The sequence below is a fragment of the Furipterus horrens genome, unplaced genomic scaffold, assembly GCF_987537825.1.
Source record: "Furipterus horrens unplaced genomic scaffold, mFurHor1.1.pri manual_scaffold_6, whole genome shotgun sequence".
Classification (NCBI taxonomy): domain Eukaryota; kingdom Metazoa; phylum Chordata; class Mammalia; order Chiroptera; family Furipteridae; genus Furipterus; species Furipterus horrens.
Window position 1 is genome coordinate 42423609 of NW_028327176.1, and position 19511 is coordinate 42443119.

Here is a 19511-nt window from a genome sequence, read left to right on the forward strand (position 1 = left end):
ATCTTTAGCATCTTTCATTATCAGTAGCCTTAATATTTCCCATTCCAGTAGGTGTGTTCTGGTTTTAATTTGCATTTTCTAGATGACTAGAGATATTGAGAATCTTCTCATATATTTATTGATCATTTCTTTATCTTCTTTTATGAATTAACTATTCAAATCTTATGCTCATTTCCAAAATGACTGTCTGAGTGTATTGAAAGAGTTCTTTATAGTATTAAATACATTGTAATGCAAGGTAGATTGAGACAGCATTAACAGATTTAATAATTTTGCTCAACTTCTAACTTCATATGGTAAAAACACATACAATACCAAATTTTAAAAAATGGGATAAGCATAGAATGATCAAAATTTAATAATGCAGTGTCAAAACTGAATGACCTCAATCTTAACCTATTCATTTCCCCACAACCACAATAATACAACAATAAGAAAAGGTAACCTTATCTAGATTATATACAAGTAACATTTGAAATCAATAAATTGTTGCCGAGGTCCACAAGTTCTATCCCCAAGTTTGACCATGAACGTTTTAGAATAAATCTAATTAACCAGGTTTACTTACAGTTGGCAAGTGATGATGGTACCTAACCAACCAAGAGGTTGGATACAAACCTTTAAACTGACAATTCTAAAACTGTTTTTTTCCTTTCCTCCTTTTTCTTCTACTATTTTTTAACCCCCTCTAACCTCCATTCTTCTAAAGCTGGTATGTCATATTACATTTTTAGATTCATTTACAGTGATTAGAATCATCATTTTTAAAGATTTTATCATCCCAGGTAAAAGAAACACCTAGTCCTTTAGCATTCACCTCTTCTCTTAATTCCCCCAACCCTTCCTAGTCCCAGGCTAGACATTTTATATAAATGGAATAATACAATATATGATCCTGTGTAACCTACTTTTTGATCCTACAATTGCTGAATATAAAATCTAATGAAGTTATGTATTTTCTAAAATACAAAGCTATTAATTTTTATACACTTTAAAACATTTCTTCTAGCTCAATATCTCTTAATGGAACTGCAGCCTTTATATTCATGATGGAGTATTCACAATAATTTCATTCCCTTGGAAAGAAAACTACCATATGAAACTCATTTGGCAAAAACATTTAAGTATCATAACATTAACTGTTGATTCATTTAAACAATGCAATATAAATTATTCCAGTATTTTAAAAAGTAATATATTTTACTTACTACAGAACCTTACCTTGACTAAGATGTTCATGGTAAATAGATGCTAAATTAGGAAGATGTTGTTGGAGATGAGATGTTAGCTCTGCATGTGAATTAATCTGAACTAGTTCCTCTTCACACCCAGATTCTTCACCATCAAAATCAGCCATGTTTTTTTCTGATTTTGCACTGACCTGGGAGCTACTGCAGCTGACATCATCTGCACTTAGCATATCATCAACCATATGGCTGTAACACAGAGATCACAAAATTACTAATTACATATCTAAACAAAGTTTGTGAATAGCAAAATTAGCTCTCAAAACATTTGACACAAGTTACATTCAATAACAAAACTACATTTTTTTAATAATAATACAGTATGTTAAGAGCTTTACAAAAACTAAGAAGCCTACAATGTCAGAACTACATATTGATTTTATAATATACCCACGTTATCTGACCCATCAACACATTTTACTAAAACAACTTCACAGAGAGTTATTTCAAGTAAGATCAGGAAACTCACTACTATATAATTATTCTATAAAGTCAAATCACAATGTGAATCTTAAATTTTGTTTACATTTACTCATATAACTACAGAATCAAATGAGGTAACTACCAGGAAAATACTTCCATTTAAGGCTGCAATCTAAATGTGGTTAATATTGAGGGACATTTAACTCAGTAACACTCATTAAGCATCACTTCTAAAACATACCATATACTGGATGCTCTAAGGATATAAAGAAAAAAGAAAGAAAAAATAAAATAAAGTTCAGGAGTGACTTAGACTCACAAGTAGTACCATCAGCAAAGAATATGGAAAGTGCTAATAAAAATCATTAAATCTTGTGGGATAGAGTGTTGGTTAAGGATAGAAGACTAAAAGAGATTTGCAATGTGACAAACAATATATTTCACTTCAGTATTACGAACTAATTCCTTTATCTTCAGTATGAGCTCTCAAAGGAAAAATTTTGAATGCATATCTATAATGTCAGACCCTAACGAGTGGTTCTCAATCACAGGTGATCCTGGTCCCTGGGAGAAACACATCTGGCAATGCCCAGAGCCATTTCTGGTCATCAAAACTGGACAGATAATGCTGGCATCCAGGGGTGGAGGCTAGGGATGCTACTAAACATACTACAATGCACGAGGCAGCATTCACACTACTGCAAATACAAAACAATGAATTATCTGGTCCAGAATGTCAATACTGCCAAGGCTGAGAAATATTACCTTAAACTCAAATGAGTTAGTGATAAGAATAAAAAGCAAAGGAAATAAAGTAGCAATATATATGAATATGCATTTTTCCCCAACAACCGTATGAATTCTAAAAGGCCTAGCAAACTGTCAAATCTAACACTCATCCTGATAAAACACACGTTCACATTTCTTCAACTCAAACATTACTACTTGTAATAACAGTAATAATAAAAAGCAGCTAACCTACACGGTCTGTCCAGGAAGTACCCAGCTATGTACTATGAAAAAATAGAGACATTCATTGAAGAAGATACAAGATACAAGAAACATTGTACATAGGACAATGATGCCTCAGTCCCCTTCAAAGTAGGCACCTTGGGACATTACACAGTTCTCCCAATTGCCATCAGCTGCCCCATCATATTTTCCTGAATCTCACTGAAGGTCTGAATTCTCTTCCCTTTCAAAGGTGATTTTAGCTTAGAGAAAGGCCAGAAGTCACAGGATGCCAAATCTGGGTTGTAGGGGGGCTGAGTCACCTGGTTGACTTGACGTTTCACCAAAAAACTCTGCATGAGATGTGACTGCATGAGTGGGAGCATTGTCGTAATGAGGCTGCCAATCACCGATTGCCCATAGCTGCAGCCTTCTAAATCATCCCAGTAGTTTCCAGAGGAACATTCAACCTTAACACAAAATTTGATGCAGATTTGTTGCTCTACTTGCTCAGTCATTTTGGATACAACAGCCACACAGTACACATGCTCACTCAACAATGCCTACCGCCCCCACTGACTAGTACAGTGAAGTCATCATTATTCAGGCACACGCATTCTAGTCCACTCTCCTTGGCTGCCAGGTTACATCGATTTCACGTAAACCGTTCTCATTATATTAACAATGGTTGGACTTTTTCTGGACAGAACTCATATACTGAGTTCTTTTACGCCAATCACATTAGCCTATGAAATGCTCACAATAAATCAATGACTTAAGTATTGACACTACTGTTCTATTTTAAAGATGAGAACATGATAAACAGAAAAATTAAGTACTTTGCCCAATATCAGAACACTAGTGACAGAATCACTTACTGTTAAATACCATAAGTATATTTCACAGATAATCAAAAAGCTTTATGCAGAAGCTTTATCCTTTGTAATATTCTAAAATTAGGATGTGTGCAAAATTTCCCTTTTCACAATCACACTTTTGATGGAAATTTCCACAAGCAATTTTATACCTGCTCATAAGCAATTATTACAAGGAGTTGAAGATAAAGATCTGTGTTATCCAATGACAGCCACTAACTACATGTGGCCACTGCACACATAAGTGGTGGCTGCTCTAGATTCTGGCCCAAGATGGCAGCATGCGTAAATGCAGTGCTTGGAACCTTCCAGTGCTTGGAACCTCCCACAACCATATCAACTAATTACAACTAAATTATAGAACAAGCATCATCCAGAACACCTGAAATTTAGCTGAACAGAAGGATATAAAAAAGAAGCCACATTCAGACTGTCAAAAGGGGCAGAAACGTGGAACGTGCTGGTCTCAAACCCACATATCGTGGTTAAAACTCAGGACTGGCTTCTTGGCTGTGGAGGTCCCTCCTAAGGAGCAAAGGGTCCCAGCCCCAATCAGAACCCCCAGCCCAGGATTCTGGCGATGGGAAGAGAAATCCCCATAACTTTTGGCTGTAAAAACCAGTGGAGATTGCGGCTGAGTGAGACAAACCGCTCCTGGAGTCTTAAAGGGCTTGTGCACTTACTCAGACTCACTCTTACCTCCACTGCTGGGGCAACAGCTGGAAAGGTGCCAGGAACAAATGGGGAGGAACTGAATTGTCTGGCTTCAAAATGAGGGCCGGAGTGGCAGCCTTCTTCTCCCAGACAGAAGAGTTGGCAGAGGCTGTTATTCCTTTGCAGAGCCCTCCACTCACAAAGCCAGCAGGCAAATGCCGTATCTGAATCTCCATCAACTGGGCTAACACTGTTTGACCCACCTGAGATCCTGACCTACCCAACTTTCAGACCTCGAGCCATTTCCAGTGGCTCTTCCATAAAAATAGCCTCTCTTGGTTCATTCTTCAAATTTTCATGAAATCTCTCAAACAAGCAGCATCAGGACTCTATGTATCCCATACCTCTCGCTAAATGGCCCCAGGCCCAGCTCTAGCAGCAGCAGGCCTTCGTTTGCAGACTGGCCTCTCCCAGGCACCTCTAAGCCTAGCACAAAGTAGCAGGCACCTGCAGATCACTCTTTAGCTCATGCTGGGTGGCCCTGAGTGGGACACAGGTGGTGACTGCGCCTGAACCTCTTCAGAGGCCCCAGAGCCAGTGGATCCAGAGAACAGCTTTAGACCACACTGGATTACAAGTCAACAATGTCCATGAGTGACACACTCAAGGGGCAGACTCAGCTAGCACCAAAACCCCACTGAAGAAAGTACTGCTCTTTGGGGTTGGCCCCTGCACTGCAGCTCCTCCACTAGAGTCAGGGTAGCCCTCCTTGCAGTCAAATGACCTGCGGGTCAATCCCTCCCAGTGATGTGCCAAGAGCAATCAAGACTCAACTATACAAAACAGTGAACACAGCCCACACTGGGGAACACCTGGAGTGCCCATCTCAGGTGACCGGGGAGGCTGTGTCACTGTGTTTCAGTCATAAAACAGAATGAAATCTTGCCATTCACAACAACATTGATGGACCTAGGAGGTATTATGCTAAGTGAAATAAGTCAGAAAAAGACAAATGCCAGGTGATTTCACTTACATCTTGAATCCAAAAAACAAAATAATCATACAAGCAGAACAGAAACAGACTCATAGATACAGAGAACATTTTGACAGTTGCCAGATGGGAGAGGGGTTGGGGAGATGGGTGAGAAAGGCGAAGGGATTAAGAAGTATGAATTGGTAGTTACAGAATAGTCACAGGGATGTAAAGTACAGCATAGGGAATATAGTCAATATTTTAATAGCTACAAATGTTGTCAAATGGATACTAGATTTATCAAGGTGATCACTTCATAAGTCTAACCACAGGTTATACATCTGAAACTAATATAATATTGTAAGTCAATTGTAATTTAAAAGGAAAACAATTTTTTAAGATTTTATTCATTTTTAGAGAGAGGGGGACGAGGGAAAAAGAGACAGAGAGAAACATTGATCAGTTGCCTACCAAACACACCTTGACGGGGAACCTGGCATGCAACCCTGACACAGAATCTAACCTGTGTGTGACCTTTCAGTTTGCAGGATGATGCCCAACCCACTGAGCCACACCAGTTAAGGCAAAAAACAATTTTTTTAGGTGGCTGGTCTAAACTGAGATGTGTTATAAGTGTAAAACACTGTAGATACTACTGCTTTAAATAAAATTTATAATTAAAATTAATCTCTATTTCACTTTGCTTTTTTAAATGTGCCCAACAGAAAACTAAAAATTACGTAATTTGTGGTATGCACTTATAGTTTACATCATATACCTATTGAACAGCACTGACCTACAATAACTGTAAATGAATAAATATAGGCTAGAATTACTTCCCTAAACGAAACATATGCTGTTTCTTTTTTTAAGGAGACTTACCCATCATGGTGATGATGATGGTGATGATGATGGTGGTGATGCTGTGGACCAATGAACTGCCGACAATTAAATAATTCATTGCCAATTGTTTCCCCAAGAAAGTCCCCAGTGCGTGTAATACGTGATTCCTGAGATGCTTGTGCTATATGAGCAGCATTCATTTCCCCTGAAATATCATGTTCTGGGTCTTCAGAGTGCGAACAGGCATCTAGCATTCGTATTCGATTATCTACAGATGGCAGTGACTCAGTGTTAAAAACCAGGTCTTTTCCTGTTCCATTGCTTGTTCCACTTCTATCTGATGGACCTTGGGAATCCCCTAAGCAAATGCCTGCTTGACTTTCTAACTTTCTGTTCTGAAGATCTGTCCCACAACTGCTTTTAGGAGGATTAGGACCATGATCATCATCTTCATCTTCTTTAAGGGCTTCAATATCTGCAATGTCTTCTGAGTGTACCTCACTGCCAGGGCTCCCGGCTGACTGGCTTGCATGGCTAGAATTCACTTCATTGCTAGATCCATCACTATGTCCACTGCTGCTACCAGGACCACTGCTTCCATCTTCACCACTGTTGGCAGTTTCATCAGAACTTCCTTGCATGGATTCCTATATTTAGAAACAAATAGATTTAAATAAATATTTACACTAGTAAGAAAAAATAACTGATATTAACACACTGTACTTTTGAAAAGGCTGCCAGTCTTGACTCATTCCTTTGAATAATATGAAATTTAAAACTCAAAATGGAATTCAAAACTCAAAGTAAAGGACCTCAATACTACTACCTAAAAGGGAGATTAGGCCTGAACATAGATCATGTTTATATTCCTAGTTCAAAGGTTAAACATGGCAGCAACCCCAAAATCACTTTGGGATGGGGGTGGTGGACTTTTTTCATACCTCTGTGTCTGAAAGTCGCTGTTGCACATGTTTGGTTCTATTAATAAGTTGCTCATCCATTTCAATGTCACTGCCTCCACTTTGATGGGTATCACTGTTATCACTGCTTTGAGGACTAGCTGCAGGTGACCCTACATTAAATAGATTTTTTGTTTTACTTTTAATATATATAACATGGACCTATCAGAATGACACAATCCTTTAATTCTTTGATTTACCAAACCTTCATGCTAAGTAGTCAAAAAATATGTTAACATTTGCCAAGAGGATACAGATGATTTCAATTAAGTCAAGATACTAATAGTTTAAACAAAAAGGGTGAGTTGGGTAACTAGTTAAGTTTACATCTTCTGCTCAAAATGAACTTCATGACTAATGCAAATATATAAAATCAATTTACTACATGACCATCAACAGAAAAGTATAAATCATCTTGCCATGCACTTCTAAGACTCAACTTACAAGGTGATGGAGCTGCTCTTCTCAGCTCTTCTTCCTCTGAAGGAAAAGGAAAAAACAGGAGGGAAATATTCTAAATGACTGAGCTTCTTTGGGACAGCATTATCAGTTGTTCTTATTACATAATCAACAAGATACAGGTAGGGAAATCTGCAATAATGTAAGTCCCCACCACCTGCAGTAGTTGTGGGTGCCAGCACAGAAAAGCCTAAGAAAAGAGTAGTATATGATGTCAGGATACAAAAATTGGGGTAAAGGTGATGAAGTTTTAGAAAAGTCCAAGAAAGCTACATACATGTAAAAGCATATATAAAACACCTGAAATGAGAACCAAAAAGATGAACTAACCCCACTTCATTCACCCTTTCACAAACACTATAGTGCCCATCTCAAACTTCTTTTGAAATTAAAGTTGAACTGAACTACTTAGCAGAAACTACTTCAAATGAGTTATAAACTTTGGATAACTTACTTAAAAAATACATTATATTTTACTAACCTTTCTTATTTCCAATGGGAAGATTAGTATTTAATAAAGATGCAAAAGAACTCTGTTTAGATAGCTGAGCCTTAGCTGCTAATGCATTATTCCATAGTGCTTTAATTAACATTGATGCCAAGTACAATGTCTTTAAAAAAAGAAAGATTGAAATTAGAGGTTTGAAGCAACACTGTAATAAATTTAATATCTTTTTGCCTAATTGAACTGCTAACAGTAATAAACTACAAGTTAAATTACCTGAATCACAAATAAATTTTCATATTACTAAAAATAACTATAGTTATGTTTTAAATAAATTACCTGTTCTGTATGAACACTTGGCTCAAGAGCTGAGACCAGATTAAGAAGATGTCTAAGTGGTACTGGATCCAAATTCTTGATGAGTGAAGGAAATAAGTCATGTATATACCGACTACAATGTTTCAACTACGAAATAAAGGTAGAGACATTAGTCACCTACATAAAAAATCTGGTAACAAAAAAGTTATACAGTTTGTATTTTTTAGTTATATTGTGTTTTAAAAGTCAAGGTGGCTATTCACCCAGTAAACCCAAAACAAATGGATAGTGCTGGCCATATTTTGCCTTTCTGACATTTCCTTGGGAATCTATAAGAACCTCCCCTTTCCCCTCCCCCAATAAGACCATTTAAGTGTGTGTTAAGCAACTACAGAATACTAAATAAAAAGTTTGGCCAAAACCAAAAAAAAAAAAGTCAAGGTGGCCAGTATACTAATATAGGGTTGGCCAAAAAGTTCATTCGGTTTTTTTTCCCCCTAAGATGGCTCTAGTAGCACTTAGTTGCCTTGAATTTCGTTTGCAACAATTTTGTTAGACTGTATTGTTACAGCTGTCGTATTAGTGTGCATTTAAAAAACTTATCCAGATTTGTGCAGTGTACGGAGAAGGTGTTGGGATTGATTGAACATGTCAAAAGTGGTTTGCAAAGTTTCATTACTGGAGATTTCTTGTTGGATGATGCTCCATGGTTGGGTAGACCAGCTGAAGTTAATATAGATCAAATAGAGAGATCAAATCGAAACACTGAGAACAATCAATGTTATACTACACGACAAAACAGCCAACATACCCAAAATATCCAAATCAATAAAGTTATTGGTGAAATGAAAAATGTCTCATATAAAAAACTGAACAGACTTTTTGGCCAACCCAATATTTTTTAATATGTTGGTAAAACACTAATTACCAAATATTATAAATGGCAGTACATAAAACCATGAAAATAAAATTCCACATAAGCAAACCATAACCTTAATTTTCTAACCACAACAGAAAAGCCCACTTTTGACATGTTCAATCAATCACAACACCTTCTCCTTACAAAGTCCACAATAAATAGTTTCTAGAATCTAAATATAAGAAGACTCCAATTAAACTTAGGTACATATCATTAATATAAAAACAAATTAAGTAATATATTTAAATGTAGGCAGTTATAATTAAAATAATAAATTACAATTAGGACAGAAACCAGATTAAATATTATTTTAAGTATATTATTTCTCGTATTACATGGTTATAAGTATTTATAGAAGTTCATTTTACTAGAGTACAAAATAGAAACTTCCTTATAATAAAGGTCTAAATAATAAACCAGGAGATGGTCTTTGTTATATTTTACAAATTATGTCAAAATGAGAAAGAGTATATTTACAAAGACACAACTACTAAATATTGCAATGTCATGTAAAATAAGTCTTTTATAGCCATAAATCTGTAAACTGCTAAATCAAGTTACAGCAACAAATATGACTATGCCAGTAAATCTTAAATTGAGAACTCAAAAAGAAAAAGCTGAAATATCCTCTCTTCAATACACAGAAAGTCTGTAAGAAATGTAGACTTTTCTATTCTAAAACTTTGAATTTTGTATTTTCCCCTTTCCATTTAAATATAAACAACTTAATTTTGAGAAAGAAGATGAAATAAAACTAATAAAATAACATCGAAGAAATTCCTCTGCGTCAGGGCAACTTCTTACAAACTGTATTATTTACTTTAGCCCTACTATTTAGTTCAATACCACTAACTATCCACTTAAACACACACACACAGACACAACCACAAACAACTACAGCACTTCAAGACCAAAATCACTTGATTTTAAGAAATAATCAATTGTAAGTATACCACTTTTATAGATCTTATCTAAGAATGCTAATTTTAAAATAGTATTAGATTATAATTAAACTACACAGTTTATACCTGCTTTTTTGCCAAAAAGTAACTATTAGATTATATTTTTCCTGATTAAAATGTGATTAAAACATAGTACAAATCTTCTGACTTGTTCCCAATTCAATCATTAAAAAATGGGACTGCCATAACTGACTTAATTTTTGTAATCGAATACTTTATTGCTTATCTTTAAGTAACAAAACCCTTGAAAGATAATTATGTAATCCTGCGCCTGAGGCAAAACACCATATGAAGCTCTTTTATCGGAGCACATCACAAAAGAAAAATTCAAAAACTAGAGGGAAAAAATTAAGACTGCACTGCTTGAGTTCCTGGTAAAGATGACAACGTGGAACTAGTTCACAGAGTCTTCTTCACTGATTTTCAAACAGAGCTGAGTAGCTCTGTTAAAGTAGCATCCCCATACGTCAAGGTTGCAGGTTCGATCCCTGGTAAGGGCACATACAAGAATCAACCAATGAACACATAAAATAAGTGGAATAATTGATGTTTCTCTCTCTTCCTCTCTCTCTCTAAAATCAATACATAAAAAAATAAAAAGAAAGGAATGTCAGGGAAAATGGCAGAGGAGAAAGTGCTAGAAATCCATCTCTGTACCTACACAGCAATTGTAATGACAGAAACTGACTAATGTAACTATTCTGGAATTCTATAGTCAATATGAACTCGTGCACTTCTCCAAAGGAAAAGTTTGGCTGGTAAATTGTAGTTAATATTTGCCAGTTTCAGCCTTCGGTGTGATGGCAGTTAGCCATTCTCCATACCCTGACCCTATGACAACCAGGCAGCCATGAAAACAGCAATAGGTGATTTTGGTGCAGTTTGCTGGCATCATGGTGAGTAATAATGATATTGCTCTGACTGCAGATTGCTCCATCTGGTTGATCCGGTGTAGGCACAAAGGCTGACTGCTATTGTGTCATCCCAAAATCAGCTACAATGACTATCAGGAGATTTAAAGAAGCCACACAATGTTTCACTGGACATTCAACAACAAGTATATGTAAGGGAACTTAGAAAGGTACGGCACATTCTGAAGAAAAGACTCAGGAGAAACCTGAGAAGACCGTAAGCTTTCACAGTAGTCTGAGCCCTAGTACAGACACACCCTACAACAATGAAAACAAGAAAAAACTCTCAGGAAGGAGGATAATCTCATTTCCAGGGTTACCACATTATAAAATTCAAATGTCCAGTTTTCAACCAAAGATAAAGAAAAAGAAAAAGAAAATCCACAAGATATTAAAAAAATACATGAATGTATTGCCCATTCAAATAAATAAACCAACAGAAATTACCCAAGGAAGACCACCCATTAGAATTACTAGACAAATATTTTTAAATGCCTGCTTTAAAATTGTTCAAAGACCTAAAGAGAGAAAAGAAATATAGAAAAAAAAAAACCTGAACAAAATGAGATCATTAAAAGACAGAATTTTTTTTAAAGAGCCATGGAGAAATTATAAAACTAGAAAGTAAAATAACTGAAATGAAAAACACACTAAGCAGTTCAAAAGCAGAAGAATAAGTCAGCTAAAATTACTGATTCTAAAGAACAAAACGAAAAAAAAAAAAGAAAACAACAACAACAACAAAGAAAAGGGAGACCCCGGTGAGGTCTCCTTGCAACTGCCTCTGTTGTGGCAGGGACTGGAGAGGCAGGCGTACTCTGCAATCTTAGAGTTGGGTATTGAATAGCCCTCAGGGCAGGAACACTGGTATTTGTCAGGACCTGTGTTGCTACAAGTTCCTCGACTGGGTCCCGCAGTAATTGAGATCTTTGTCACAAAGCTGACTGCCCCAGTTGGTCTCACAGAGGCACTGCCAGGGCTCGTTCCAGGTGCCATGGACCCACCCCGGGTGCGGGATCCATTTGTCACAGTACAGGCCCTGCCAGCCATACTGGCACCTGCAGTCACCTGGGAATTTGCAAGACCCATGCTTGCGACTACAGCCCTGTCGGCAAATAGCTGTGTTACATTCAGGGCCCGTCCAGCCTTCCATGCAAGTTTTGTTGCCATTCTGGTCACAGGCATTATGTCCAAAGAAATCATCTCTTGGTCGGCAGAACTTATTGCAGCTAAAGCCATAGTAATAGTCATCGCAGGTCACACGGATGTGATACTCAAAGTGGGCAACCCGTGTTCTGCTTGAGGATCTGCCACTGCCGGCTGGGGGTTTATCATCCCCGAGTGAGAAGCTTTCTCAATAATGCTAAAGTCTAAGGTACCTGTGTGACACCACCAGTCCTACCCATTGTGGGAATCCCAGAAATAAAGTACATACAGTATATTTGAAAATATAATTAATGGAAACTTCCCAATTTAATGAGAGACATGAATCTACAAATACAAGAAGTTCAAGAAATTCCAATTAGGGTAAACTATAAGATCTACACCAAAATACACTATACTCAAATTGTCAAAGACAAAGACAATGAAATAATCCTGAAAGCAGTAAGCACCACATACAAACACTCAATAAGATTATCAGCCAATTTCTAATCAAAAATCATGGAAGCACAAGGAAATAGGGTGATATATCCAAAGAGTAAAAAAAAATTTCAAACAAGAATTTTATAATTGACAAAAATGTCATTAAAAAATGAGGGAAAAATTGCTCCACAGCCAGGTAAACAAAAGCTGAAGGAGTTCACTACAACTAGACCTACCCTGTAAGAAATGACAAGAAGTCCTTCAGAATGAAATAAAAGGAAGCTAGACCATAGTGAAAAAATGGATCTCTGATAAAGGTAAATACATAAACAATTAAAAGCTAGAATTACTGTAGTTCTTATTTGTAATACTACTTTATATTTCCTACATGAGTTAAAGGAAAAATATCCCAAAAAATTATTAATCTATGTAATTTGGCACACAATGTATAAAGTTGCAATGTGTGATATTGTTACAGAAACAGGGGAGTCCAAAAACAAACCCCAGAGTTTTTGGCTGGGAGATAGGCAGCAGGAAGCAGCTTTCAGGATGCCCTTGCATGCCTGGGGCTAGTGGCTGGAAACATTGTTGCAAAGATCCGCTTTGCTTTACTTCCAAGACTCAGGAAGATGGGAGGGATCTTGGACTGTGGGCTGGTAAGGAAGAAGCAGACAGAGCCTACGTAGGGTTCTGTGAATGGTCAGAACTGTTTGCAACACCCACTGCGTGAGAGGAGGCAGGGAGGAAGAGAGAAGGAGCTGCAGACTTTTTGGGCTGGCTCTGGCTCTAGGAGGCTCTCTCTCTCAGGCTCTCTCTGGCCCTCACGCCCTCACTCTCTGGCTCTTGTGGCCTCCCTCCATCTGGCTTGGAGCAGGGGTCTCCAGGCGGCTTTAAGAAAAGGCTCTTGCCAGGCTGCTTGGAGAAGGAGGAGATCCATGCGGTTTGCAGGAAGAAGGCAGTTTACAAGGAGGCTGAGAATCCAGGCGGTCCTGCATTGAGAGCTGGAGGGCACCACAGCACAGAAAGGACCTCCCCAATCAGAACTGAGTGATTGGCAGCTACTGGTAAAGCTGAACTGTGCCTAGGAAGTAGGGAAACGGTGTTTCTGACTTTCCTAAGTCTGGCCAGGTCTGGGAGGGGGAGGCAGGGCTTTGTGTAAATAAACAATTCTTTTCCTTTTCACCAAACTCTGGTATTCAGAGTTATGATTCTGGCGGCGGGCAATCGGGCCCCTAACTAAACAGCCCGTGGGTTCTGTTTCAATCGGAGCAGCCCAGGGGTTCTGTTACAATATCAGTAACAAAAACAGAGGATATAGCTATATAAAAACAGAGTTTTTGTACAGCATAAAATTTAAAATAAAAGTTGTTCAGAAAACAATGAAGATCATGTCTACTACAAAGTTCTGAGGCGAAATAAGAATACTTCTAGTGTCTTACATTCGGTAAAACTCTTAAAAGTATCAAAGAAAACATCCACAAATTTCTCTTCTGGGAAAACCAAAGGCTATGCTGCGAAATCCACAAGTATAAATACAATGTACTCTAAATGTCGAAAAAGGATTTTGGGTGAGTCATATATCCAAATATAAAATGAATACAAAACAACTGTGGGAATTATAGTCATAGTGTAAAATTTAAATGTTATATACACTTGACCCTTGAACAATGTGTGGGTTAGGGGTGCCAAAGGCCCTCACCACCACTGAGCACAGTTGAAAATTCATGTATAATTTTGACTTCCCAAACACTTAATTATTAATAGCTCACTGGTGACTGGAACCTTACCCATTATATAAACTGTCAACACATTTTGTATAAGTATTATATGCTGTGTTCTTAACAATAAAGTAAGCTAGAGAATAAAAAGTCATTAAGAAAACTATAAGGAAGAGAAAAACATCAATCTACTGCCTTCTGTACATGCCCTAACTGGGGACCTTAACTATAACTCAGGCATGTTCCCTGACTGGAAATTCAAACAGGCAACCTTTCAGCTTGAGAGATGACATCCAACCAACTGAGCCACAGTGGCAAGGACTCATTTCCTTTAATTTTACCAGTAATATAGCAGTAAGACTTGAACTCCAGAAGTCAGACTTCCTAGGTTCCATTCCTAACTTTTTCCATGTGTCATAGGGGAGTAAGGCACTTAGAACATATAATGAGGAAGCACTCAATAAATGTGAGCTGTTAAGATTACCTGTGCTGCAGCCCAAATGCAATCAATATGCTGAGTACTCAGCCGCCCTTCCGCTGCCAAAAAATTCAAAATCACTTGGCACTGTTTGATAATCTGGAAAAGAAAAACTTATTATTGTTAATATTTTAAAATAATCTTCTGTCTTAATACAACAGAGAAGTCGTTAATCATCCACAAACCTCAATATGTAAATTTGGTCCAAATATATGCTCTACTACATTGTTGCTTATAAGCCAGTCTGCAAGTTCTTTTGCAATGGACCTAAAATCAAATAATAAAAAAATACATTAAAAAATATTAGTATCAGTCTTTCTTTCCCATGTCTAAAAGACAGACACAATAGAAAAACAAAATTTGTTCACATACAAATTATAAAGCAGTTATTCTATACAATTAACTGTTTATAGAGTACTACACAAAGAATAAAAAATAAAATTTAAGAAATGGAAATATTACCTAACTTTATAAACAAGCAAAATAAATTTCATAGACAGTTAAGAGTAACAACTTCCACCAGATACACAGGTGAGAACACCAAGTGTATACACCTAATAAGCCAAACATTTTCCTACTCAAGGACTTTGTCTTCACTCTTTATAATTTCTACAGTAGGCACCGAAGTGTTCAGGGAAGGTTTCCCAACATGACCTCTATTGTAAGACACCATCAGAAAAGGAGATTAACAAAACAGTGAAAATTATCTCCAAGCCAAACTGCCTGATACTAATGAAGATTCCACTAATGTTGTCCCAAGATGATAATTAATTGTCCATAACAACTTAGTTATATTTACCAACATATCATCCTTCATTCCAAAAAGATAAGAAAAAAACACTGTTTAAGAGCGGGTTTAGATTACCTTTCATTTTTTAAGAACTATCTAAAAGCTATTTCCTTTTAGAGTAATAACTCATTCACTGGCATACATGTTACCTCTTATGTTAGTTCTACCAGTAACGTAGTGTGGGTTTACCAGTTGTCTTTTAAAGCTTAAGAGATATACATGACATCTAATAAACTGAGCATACAGGGTGTGCCATAAGTAGGTTTACAGTTGTGAGTATGCAAAAATTAATTCTTATATTATTATTTATAAATTATTCTATTAGTTTCCAGACGAATAACTGTAACCCACTTTTGCTCCTCCCTGTATTTGAAGTGTGCAGTTTGTTAAATTAAAGTTTAAGTATGTATCTATGAATCCAACAGCACCATCAAGATAACACATACTCAATAAAAATATTTATCTATGCCTATTTGTAACTGATCCCCTTTTCAGCCCCCACAACCACACACCCCAACTAGTGACATGCTTTATATTATGAGAGATTAGTTTTCATTTCCTAGAATTTTATGTACAAAGTGATACAGTATGTACTCTCTTTTTTTTTTTAATCTGGCTTTTCACTCAACCTAAGATTTATCCATTTGTTGCATTTATCAGTGGTCACTGGCTCCTAGGTTTTGGAAATTATGAATAAAGCTGCTATAAATATCCGTTTGCAAGTTTTTGTGTGGACGTAAGTTTTCTAATCATTTAAGCAAATACCAGGGAGCATGACTGCTGGATCATGTGGTAAGAGATGTTGAGTTTTGTATGAAATTGTCAAACAATCTTCCAAATAGCTGTGCCTTCTTGCATTCCCACCAGCAATGAATGAGACTTCCTGTTACTCCACATACTTGTGCATTTGGTGGTATGAGTATTCTAGATTTTGACCATTCTAATAGTTGTATAATAGAATCTCACTGTTATTTGTTTTTATTATTATATTTCGATTATGCTATTAAAATTGTCCTGATTTTTTCCCCCTTTGCCCCCATCCATCCAGCACCTCCCACTCCCTCAGGCAAACCCTACATTGTTCATGTCCACATGGGTCATGTATACAAGTTCTCTGGACACTCCATTTCCTATACTGTACTTTACATCCACATGGCTTTTCTGTAACAACTTATTTGTATCTCTTAATCCCCTCACCTCTTCACCCATTGTTGCCCACCTCCCTCTCATCTGGCAACCATCAAAACACTCTCCATACCCATGATTCTGTCTCTGTTCTTCCTGTTTACTTTGTTTTTTAGATTCAATTGTTGATACGTATTTTTTTTTCTATTTTATTGTTGTTTTGATCTTCTTTTCCTTAAATTTTAAGTCCCTTTAACATTTCATTAATAATGATTTGGTGATAATGAACTCCTTTACTTTTTCTCTGGGAATCTGTTTAGATGCTCTTTACTTCTAAATGACTGCTTTTCTGTGTAGAGCAATCTTGGCTGTAGGTCCCTATTTTCCATGACATTGAATATGTCTTGTCAATCCTTTCCTGCCTGCAAAGTTTCTTTAGATAAATCAGCTGACAGTCTTATGGAAACTCCCCTGTAGTTAACTCTGCTTTTCTCTTGATGCTTTTAAGGTTCTTTCTTTAGCCTTTGTCATTTTAATTATGGTATGTCTTGGTGTGGTCCTCTTTGGATCTAGCTAGTTTGGGACTCTATGTGCTTCCTAGATTTGCATGTCTATTTCCTTCACCAAATTAGGGAAGTTTTCTTTCATTATTTTTTCAAATAGATTTTTAATTTCTTGTTCTTTCTCTTCTCCTTCTGGCACCCTTATGATGAGTGTGTTATAATACTTGAAGTTGTCCCAGTGGCTGCTTACACTATCCTTGTTTTCTTGGAATCTTTTTTTCTTCTTCTTGTTCTAATTGGTTGTTTTATGCTTCCTGATGTTCCAAATCATTGATTTGATTCTTGGCTTCATCTACTCTACTATTGTTTCCCTCTAAACTGTTCTTTATTTCGCTTAATTATCCTTCGTTTCTGACTGGATCTTTTTTTATGCTGTTGAGGTCCTCACAAAGTTCCCTGAGTATCCTTATCACCAATGTTTTTACCTCTGCATCTGATAGACTGCTTACCTCCATTTCAGTTAACTCTTTTAATGGAGTTTTCATCTGTTCTTTCATTTGGGCCATGTTTCTTTTGTCTCATTTTGGCAGCCTCCCTGTGTTTGTTTCTATGTATTAGGTAGAGCTACTTTGACTCCATGCCTTGCTACTATGGCCTAATGTAGTAGCTGTCCTGTAGGGTCCAGTGACACAGCCTACCCTATGCCCCAAGCTGGTTATTCAATGTTCGCCCTCTGTGAAGGCTGACTACACTCTACTCTTGTAGTTGAGCCTTGGTTGCTGTTAGCAGATCAATGGGAGAGATTTATGCAGGCCAGTCAGCTGCAAGGACTGGCTGTGACCACTCACCACCAACCTCTGCCCCCTGTGCAGGATCAGTTGTGCAGGAAAAGGGTGGTGGTGTCCTTATGTGGTCTGTAACTGTCCACTGTGTGCACAGTCCTGAGACTTCTCAGGTGGTCTGGGCCAAGGTCAGCCCTCACATGTGTTTTGCCCGGGGCCACCCTGCCTGAGCTATAAAGCAATCTGAGATGGCTGCTACTTGGGCTGGGCTTGAAGATTACCAGCCTAAGCCAAGCTGTGAATGAAGGATGGCTGCTGCTAGTGCTGAGCCTCATTCTCACTGAGACCAGCTATTGCTATTTGATAGAATTTAGGAAGTTGTGAAGCAATAGCCAAGATCTTCCATTCCTGTGGAAAAGCAACTTAGGTGGGCCCATAAGTTGGGTGAGGCAGAAATTCTGGGGATCTCCAAGGTGAAGTCAAACAGTGTTAGCCAGGTATATGGAGTCTCAGATATGTCACCAGCTTGTTGGCTCAATCTGGAGGAATGTGGTTTCTTTAATTCCATAGTTGTCACACTTTCATTCAATTCAATTTCAGATGATTCTGAGTGATGGTTCTATATTTTAGTTGTAATTTTGATGTGGTTGTGTGAAAAGGTGAGCCATATCTGCCTCCTCCACCATCTTGACCAGAAGTCTCTCAGTGTTATTTTAATTTTTTAATATTTTTTAGAGAGTAAAGTTTTTATTCATGCTCCAAGGAGAGGAGCATGGTGTGGAGAGATACACCAGCCTCTCACTGTTATTTTAATTTGCATTTCCCTGATCAGAGAGGATGTGGAGAATCTTTTCGTGTGCTTATTTGACAGCTGTATATCTTTTTGATGTGGAGTCTGTTGTTAAAGTATTTGGCGTTTTTTAATCAGGTTGGTTGTTTTCTTATTGCTGAGTTTTAAGGGTTCTTTGTATATTTTGGACAATAGTCCTTTATCAGATGTGTCTTTTCCAAAAATTTTTCCCCTGTATGTGGCTTGTCTTCTTGTGTGCTTGACACTGTCTTTAGGAAAGCAGAAATTTTTAATTTTAATGAAGTCCAACTTATCAATTCTTTCTTTCATGAATCATCATGGTATTGGATCCACAAGGTCATCATACCCCAGGCCATCTAGATTTTCTCCTATATTATCTTCCAGGAGATTTATAGTTTTGCATTTTATGTTTAGATATGTAACCCATTAACATTAACTTTTATGAAGGGTTTAAGATCTGTGTCTAGATTATTTTTCTTTTTACATGTGGTTGTTCAATTATTTTAGCACCATTTGTTAAAAAGAGTATCCTTGCTCCATTGTACAGTGAACTATATTTATAATGGGTCTATTTCTGACTTCTTTGTCCTGTTCCATTGATCTGTCAATGCTTTGACCAAAACCACAGTCTTGATTACTATAGCTTTATAGTAAGTCTTGAAGTACAAACCTCCACCTTGGTACTTTTCCTTTCAATGCTGTATTGGTTATTATGGGTCTTTTGCCTCTCCATATAAACTATAAAATCAATTTATAAATGTTTTCAAAATAAATTGCTAGA

The 19511-nt window shown here is 37.1% G+C and overlaps 1 protein-coding gene across 1 annotated transcript in view; it reads right to left on the reverse strand.

Moving 5' to 3' along the window:
- The window catches only part of USP34 (ubiquitin specific peptidase 34), a 233373-nt gene that overhangs the window by 139844 nt on the left and 74018 nt on the right, over positions 1–19511 (reverse strand). The window contains exons 9-16 of the mRNA XM_090281354.1: positions 14905–14986; positions 14726–14818; positions 8169–8294; positions 7866–7995; positions 7370–7405; positions 6908–7038; positions 6006–6613; positions 1222–1436 (exon numbers count right to left, since the gene is read on the reverse strand). Of these exons, the coding sequence (XP_090137480.1) occupies positions 1222–1436; positions 6006–6613; positions 6908–7038; positions 7370–7405; positions 7866–7995; positions 8169–8294; positions 14726–14818; positions 14905–14986 (1421 nt within the window). The remainder of the gene's footprint in view (positions 1–1221; positions 1437–6005; positions 6614–6907; positions 7039–7369; positions 7406–7865; positions 7996–8168; positions 8295–14725; positions 14819–14904; positions 14987–19511) is intronic.